Source organism: Populus trichocarpa, chromosome 5 (assembly GCF_000002775.5).
Source record: "Populus trichocarpa isolate Nisqually-1 chromosome 5, P.trichocarpa_v4.1, whole genome shotgun sequence".
NCBI classification, from domain to species: Eukaryota; Viridiplantae; Streptophyta; class Magnoliopsida; order Malpighiales; family Salicaceae; genus Populus; species Populus trichocarpa.
In genome coordinates this window covers 1,728,986-1,737,290 of record NC_037289.2, presented here as the reverse complement: position 1 = coordinate 1,737,290, position 8,305 = coordinate 1,728,986, and the positions used below count along the sequence as shown (strand labels likewise).

Below are 8,305 nucleotides of genomic sequence, written 5' to 3'. Positions count from 1 at the left end.
ATTTAAAAATTAATAAGGTAGCTTGTTGTCTATGTGTTTCAATTTGAATTTATATTCAAAGAAAATAAATTAAATTTTTTCTAAATCAGACAACTTAAATTCTTGGAAGTGATTCATCATCACTCTTCATAATCGTAAAATGATCATAAAATATTATATGAGGTTTTGTTTTGAATAGTTAAAACTCAATAGATCTATTTTTTAAAAAATGGTTATTCAAGCTTTGATTATCAAAGCTTGAAATATTTTTTCATGGGCTATTAAAAGTCCTTCTATAATCACCTTTTCTTTTATTTAATGCTTCTAAAGTGATTAAAAAGAAGCAGCGGCAGCTTGTTAGGGAGCACAAGACACTATTTTCTCTCCTCCCTCTCGACTCCTCCTCTTTTCCCATACCACGACAAACTATTTGCTTCTCCTCTCTTGATTTTCCCCTGAAAGACAACAACCCTTTAAAGCAAAACCCTTCTTCATCAACAAGGTGAGGTGCCCTCTCTCTTGTCTTGTCTTCTTTTCCTTTTCTTTTCATGGTACTTATGTTTTGTTTTGTGTTGATGTTATAAGTTAATTATATAGAGGTTAACGTGATGGCCCTTTTGTCCAGGTTGTGCATTTCACGTTGGGATTTGACATTCCAGGCAGTTCTATGGAGGTTAGTTGACACTGTCCATTTAAAAACTTTGTTATTTACTTTGTTTCTTTCTTGCATAGATATATGTTTCTATGTAATGTTAATGTTGTGATATCTTTGTGTGATATTGGTGGTTTGCTTTGTGTTAATTGTTGTGGGTAGAGTTTGAAGTTGTTGATGTTTGGTTTTACTGTTATCAGTTTATTTGATTGTTTGGAGTCTTTGAGATGAGAAGCTGGTTTGATTTCTTCGGGTTGTTTGTTACCCTTTTTTGTTGAATTATCTTCTGTTGTGGACATGTCTAGTAGTTCTTGATGTTGTCGGAAACATTATTTATCCGAATAGATTTGCTGAATGTTTATGAAGAGGGATCTGTGGTTGTTCAATTTCATTTGGGTTGTTGACATTGAAGTTATCTTTCTTTGTCTATGTTTGGTACATTTGGTATGTGGGTTTTGCTTGTGATCAGATGAATAAATGCTTGTTTTGGATAACGATGTTAATAGATTGCGGCATTGAACATGTTGGGTGGATGAGAAGAAAGGTTTTGATTTTTTGTGCGAGAAAGATGAGCATTTTCCATCTGTTAACGATCTGGTTTGTGGGTTTTATTGAAAGATGAATATGCTGTTATTATTTTGTTATAATATTGGTGGTTATAGATTGAGTACTTCCTTTAATGCACTTCTGGTTGATTTGAAACCCTTAGTTTTCCTAAGTGTGATTTTTTTCTTTTTTCTTGAATACTTAATGAACTCCTTTTGCTTGTTAACATTCTGCTGGTTTAGATGTAAAACCTGGGACTTAACTTTCTGGCGTCCTGCTGGGTTGTTCTACAATAAATTTGTAGCCAATGTTGGCATTGTTATCTAAATTAGCCTGCACATGCATGGAGACAATCTTTTAAATAGTGTATGGGTTCACATTGTTAGATATCCATCTATAATGCTTTCACAACCCTGGTTGCATCCTTATAGATGAAGGTGCTGGTGAAACCCGTCAAGAAAAATGCTGATGACAACCATGTTCTATACATGTCAGCTTCTATCAAATACATTCGTACAGTCTCTGCATATAAAATGAATAGAAGTCTCACTTATATGTTCTTTTCTTTATTCAATTTTAAATATCAGAGACTTGCGTGGTCTTAGTCATAAAACTTCTTCTGAATGTGTGCTTGGCTCTGTGGTTTGTGCTGTTTTTTCCATTTTTTCTCTTTGAGTTTATGGCTCTTTAGTTTCTTAGTCTCTACCATTTTTGCAGGAGGAATCAATTCAGCTAGATCATGATTGCAATTCCACTGAAGAATCATCTACTATGCAGTTAGTTCCTCCAACATCTCCTGAGATAAGTGGTGTGTGTGGGCATCCAATAGAGAACCCTCGAGTTGGTGATGAGTATCAAGCAGAAATTCCATCCATGATATCACAAGCAGAGCATCTACAACTTGTAACAATCCCTTTTGATTCAGATGGAATATCCAGCGCTTCCCATTCCTTTCTAATAGGTTTACCAGTCCCAATCATGTGGCTGGATGATCATAAGGTTACTAGTGGAGAGGATGAAGGGTGTAGATCTCTGAGCCACCCTGGAGATGCGGTTCTTAAAAACGAGTCCAGCAAATCCAAAAAATGCAAAAAGCATTGTACTGTGAAGAAGGAAGGTTCAGAACTCAATGCTGAATTATTGGATGATGTTAAGGAATTGAAACCAGCGACCTTTCAATCCAAGGTGGCAGGCAAAGAAAACTTAGATCAGCTGTGTAAAAGCAAAAACTATTATCCTCTTCCTGGTTTACTGCATAACCCTTGGAGAAATGCAGATGTAGATGGTTTTATTCTTGGTTTATATATATTTGGAAAAAATTTTGTTCAGATGCAGAGATTCATAGACAAGGAGGTGGGGGAAATACTGTCATTTTATTATGGGAAATTTTATATGTCTGATGCGTATCGTCGATGGTCAGATACTCGGAAGACAAAAAAGAAGAAATGTGTATATGGACATAGAATTTTCACAGGGTGGAGGCAACAGGAACTGTTCTCTCGTCTGGATCCTCATGTCCCAGTGCATTTTCGAAATACTTTCCAAGAGGTACTTCACAGGTCACTGCTATAAATGGTTATGATTTGTTTCCAGTATTAAAATTCTCTTATCTGTAACCACATATGTACATCTGCTTAGATATCTATAAATGAATAGCAGGAACAAAGAGTTGGAGCTACAGACCTAGATTGGCCAGAAATTTAGTTTTCTTCCTGCTAAATAGCGTAGGGGTTCAAAATAGTTTCTTTAATTGTTTCCTGTCATACTGCAAATCTCATTGAAGTTTGTAAATTATTTAAGGATAGCAGTACTCAATTTTTGACTTACTAGAAATGGTTTTAAAAAATCCATACTGTGAGGCCTCATATTTGGAGTTCAACTCCTCTAAGGTTCACTCCTGATGTTTTTGGGAACACAAGGGACATTATCTTCTCTAACGGGCATATACTTGTTAGGAAAGGATTCCATGAGAGGATAAGCAAACACATCGAGTTGATATGTCATTACAGCTATCAAACATTACTTCTTCTTTTAATAACTTGTGGCATAGTGCTAGAATTTCAAATTCTCTTTTTCTTAGGTTGGAAATTATTAAAACTTGCACTGCGAAATTCATGCTTAATCACCTTCTTGCATAACTCATAGCATTCTGTCTCCAAATTTTCCAAGAACATTCTTGTATCTACATTCCTTGGTCTCTATTTTTTATTGCTTTGTAAGAAAATATTAGAATCTTTGTGGTGGATGGAGTGTTTTCTCGCTACTATTTTCCAACCTATGTGGGCATTCATCTAGATTTACTTTCTAGTTTTTGACAGGAAAATGTTGTCATTGCTTGTTTACTTTGTTATCAGGTCTCTATGGAATTTACCAAGGGTAAAATCTCACTAGAAGATTATGTATTCAAATTAAAGGCCACTGTTGGCATTCAAGTTCTTGTAGAAGCTGTTGGTATCGGTAAGGGGAAAGATGATCTCACTGGTCTTGCCATGGAACCTGTAAAAAGCAATCATTTGTTTCCTGATTGTCCAGCTGGTAAAGATTACTCCTCTCTTACAGCCAGTGAGATAATCAAGCTTTTGACTGGGGGCTTCCGTTTGAGCAAAGCTCGCTCTAATGACATTTTTTGGGAAGCTGTTTGGCCCCGTTTGCTGGCAAGAGGGTGGCACTCTGAGCAACCACAGAATCAGGGTTATGTTGATACCAATCACTGTCTTGTTTTTCTCGTTCCTGGCATTAAGAAATTTTCAAGAAGAAAACTTGTGAAAGGTAATCACTACTTTGACTCTGTCAGTGATGTTTTGAGCAAAGTTGCATCAGAACCAACGCTTATTGAGCTTGAAGCTGAAGAAACTAGAGGCAGCATCTGCTATGAAGAGGATGGCTGGGATCCAGGAGTACCATCAAACCTGGATGATCAATCCATTTGTCAACCCCGCCAATTTCTTAAACCTCAGGTTTCTAAACGCAATCTGAACCATGTGAAGTTCACTGTTGTGGATTCAAGTTTGGACGGAGGGAAAAAGTCCAAGGTGAAAGAAATGAGATACTCTCCAGATGATTTGAAAGTTATGCCCTTGTTCACCACTCTTTCAGGTAGAACTCCAAGGATTTTTTTGGAGAGCACACTGGATAAAAATGATCTAGATGCTCTTGGTATGCCATTGGATGGTGAAGAGAAAATGAATGATGTTGACTGCAATGAGGGTGGTACATTTCATGCATGCAGCTCGAACTCTACGAAGTTCACCATTGTAGACACCAGTTTGTTACTTGGAGGAATATCAGTAAGGCCAAGAGAACTAAGATGTTTACCAGTTGAGTATGACTGTGCTTCTGAAATGACCAATGCAACTGAGAATGAAACCGATTCCTCTGACAATTCACTGGTTCAGCATGCACCAGATGCAGCTAATAGACCCAACTATAGAAGGGGTATATTTGAAAAGAGCTACCAGGACGAAAGCTCCGAATTGAAAGAACACCAGCCAACGAGAACTTTAAAGCACCAATCAAGTCGAAGGGCAAAATCCAGCCAGTCAAATTACTTGGTCCCTCCAGTGAAACGACAGAGACTAACTGTTTGTTCTGATACAGAGATGAGCGATGTCATTGAGAATTTCTCTGGAGGCATGCGGTCAAAACAAGGGAGGGTTTGTTTAGCTTTGAAAGCACCAAGTGCTGGCAGCAAAGCCTTTAAAGTCCATGGTTATCGAAAGAAATCATCATCAACTAAACCCTCAGCTAAATGTGATCCAGAAGAGGAGAATGGCGGGGGGATGTTGAGTGCAAATTATTTTGGTTTAGGAAATTCTCAGAGAGAAAATGTGGAACATCAATCCCCGCTTTTGATTGATCTGAATCTACCTCAAGTTGCATTGGACTCTAATAATGGAGAAGTGGTGCCCATGGAAGTGGAAAACATCCAAAGAATAAATGCCAATAATAAATGTTATCCATCTCAGTCAGATAATACCAATACCGACATGTTGAGTACCTCTGTTGATGTTACTCCTGCAGCAGAGGAACCTGATATGAACCCCAGAAGGCAAAGCACAAGAAACAGGCCAATGACCATTAAAGCATTGGCAGCTCTTGAATATGGATTCTTGGAAGTGAAGAAGAGGCCAAAGAACGATGGAGTTCGCACAGACAAGAAATCCTGTTTTAGAGCCCTTCCTCGGGTCCAACAACATAGTAGTAGAAGTAACATAAAGGCATGCAGTGTCGGTGCTGGTATTGTGGATTTGAAGGAAGAAAGGGATGCTAGTGGAGCCTTCATTGTTGAATGAAAGTTCCTGAAAGAATTCAAGTTATATTCTCCCACATATATTAACCAACAGGCCAAATATCTTGCAGCGCTATCTCATTAAAGATCATTAAAGGCCAAATAGGATTGTAGTATAATTAGTCTATATCTTTTGTGATTCTAGCATTTCTTGGGGTTTAAAGAGGGTTTTAACCCGCACTTCGACATGGCTATGCTATACTTCTGATCTGTTTCACAATAGGGAATTACTTAGAGAGCAAGTGAGCAACAAAGCACATGTGTTTTAGATTCCTGCAATCACTGATTTCATCGCTACACAAGGTCTAGGGAGAACCATGTTGTTAACCTGATGACCCACTAGCTATCGAAGTCACATTTCTTGTGACAATCTGAAAGAAGGTTGCAGGGCTGCAGCTGAAGATGAAATGTGTTTATTCTCCCTTTCCATGATAATTGTTTTTTGAAAAACATGAGCATATGCGGACAAATATGGCTAGTGTCACTTATGACTGACTTCTCAGCATTGAGAAGTTGATCTCATCATCTGCTGCAGGAAAACAAAGTTACTGCTTCAAGAAGGAAGCATACTGTTCATGTCTGCTCACCTTTTGTCAGTGTAAAGTAGCTTGCACATATCAACTCTTCATCACTTGTGGACAAATATTGCCCGAGGACGTAGATGGTCCTTCTTTTGTATTTTTTTTTGTCATAAGAGAGCCTCCAACTCTACAGCACTAGCGCGTGCTAGGATTGCTTTGGTGTTTGAGGTTTGAAATTAATATTTAAAAAAATAGATTTTTTTTTAAAAAAGTTATGAATTGTAAAGGTTTTAAAAGAAAGTTTTTAGGAGGTGTTTTGTGTTGCAGTTATATCCTGTTTTTTTTTAAAAATTGAGTTTTTATATGTTTTTAAATTATTTTTATGTGTTAATATTAAAAATAAATTTTAAAAAATATTATTTTTATGTATTTTCAAATGAAATGTAATTTTTATTATTACCCTAAACACCGTTTTAGTAGAATTCATATAAAATTATGGAATATATTGATTAATAAAATACTTTTAAAATTATAATTGAAACAAAATATAATTTTAAATACAAATCAGCACACTACCAAACCTATCAAGTGTCAAATGAGTTGCTTTTTAGTTTTTTCTTTGTTTACTATATATACAATATCTAGTTTCATGATTAAATTAAGGTAATTGAGAATATCATTTTTTTTATAGAAAGAATTGAAAGTGTTTGTAATGATACATATGATTTATTCCCTAAATTGTCCTTTTGTTTTCATATATGTTTGATAATGCGGATGAAATTATTTTTTTAAATAAAAAAATCATTAATTATTTTTTTTATAAAGAATTACCGAAAAACATCAAATAGTTATTATTTTAGGTGATTATTTTTATGATTTCACATGCTCATATAAGAATCATTTAAAATTATCTAAACAAACACTAATTTGATGATTTTTTATATAAAAAATACCAATATATCGAATCTTGGTAGGACATGAAATAAAGAAAAAATTCTCTAGGTTTCTTGTAAAATGTGTATATCTTGAAGCAAAAATGAGAATGAAAGGAACTGTTTTTATATTGACTTTTAGTGCTCCAATGGGCACGTACATGCCCTCTTTAATTTGAACTGAAAGGCATTATTTTGGCCCCCACAATCTTGGATAATTAGCTAATATATATATACAATTTTCTCTTGTTAGGAAAATAATTAAAACACCCATCTCATGGCTTTGAATTTTTATTGATATTTGAAGTTTCCTTTGTCATTGTCAATTCATATCAAGATCTAGAGCACATCTCTCTTGCTTTTCCGGCCCATGGTGTCAAGATTTCAACATTTCGACGAAATTTCAGTGAGTTATAAAGGACTGAAAAGGTCTTCAACTTTCTCTTTTTCTCCAACTAGTGCCTGCTAGATCACTTGCTTTCATGGCCTCCATGATCAAGCAACTTCCATCAAGGGTAATTCTTGCGAGTAACAAGGTAGATATTGCCTAGCAGAGCGAGCAAGGTGACAAATATAGTTCATTATATGCTTGCTTTTCACGCTCCATTCCATTTCTTAATCAATCCTCTTTGTTCAAGGGATTTTCATGTGAACATATATAGAAAAGGTAATCAACAAAACAGAAAGTGTACAAGTGAGTTGGATGGACCTACTTGCATGTATATTTTTTAAGTGTTTTTTTTTGATATTATGGTAGTTTTTATGGTTGCGGTTTAAAAAAAAATAATTTATTTTTTTTAAAAAAAAATCAAGATTCCAATAAAGTTTTTAATGGGATTCGTATAAAACTATAATATATTTATTAGTTAAAATTTTTTAAAATTATAATTAAGACAAAAAAATGTAGAATCTCAATCCCAATGTATCAAGTTTTTTTAAATAGACCCAAACTTGTGGGAGTTGATTATTGTTATGATGATGGATTCTTGAAAAGCATATTAGCTTTTGTTAGCATTATTTTTTGAAAACATTTGTATTTTTGAAAGTGGTGCCCATTCTCTGCCCATCTCTAGACAATAGAATCTAGGGTTTTGCTTAAAGGTAGCCTTTTCACTGTCAACTTGAAAACAATAGTCTAACCCAAAAGCTCAAGGTAAAGTGAAAGTTCACTAAACTTCTTAGGAAGCTGATAGTTAATTAATCCTTTTTATTGCCAAATCCATTTTGGTTTTGAGAAGTCATAACCATAGGTTAAAATAGAAAGGGAAAATGTTTAATATATATATGTCAAGCTACGTCCGTGGATAATTTAATGAAATTAATTTGTCACTTCAATCATTCATGTTTCTACAATCATGAAGGGTGGCTTTCCTTCTAGTGATATTAA

General features: G+C 35.1%; 1 protein-coding gene across 1 annotated transcript; it reads left to right on the top strand.

Annotated features, from left to right (window-relative positions):
- The first annotated feature begins 304 nt into the window (after nucleotides 1–304).
- On the top strand, nucleotides 305–6,140 carry LOC18098688 (uncharacterized). Its single transcript, XM_006382439.3, has 4 exons — nucleotides 305–481; nucleotides 605–652; nucleotides 1,895–2,725; nucleotides 3,532–6,140. Exons 2-4 carry the CDS (start codon nucleotides 647–649, stop codon nucleotides 5,467–5,469), a joined length of 2,775 nt encoding a protein of 924 aa, XP_006382501.3. The 5' UTR covers nucleotides 305–481; nucleotides 605–646; the 3' UTR covers nucleotides 5,470–6,140.
- Nucleotides 6,141–8,305: the final 2,165 nt, after the last annotated feature.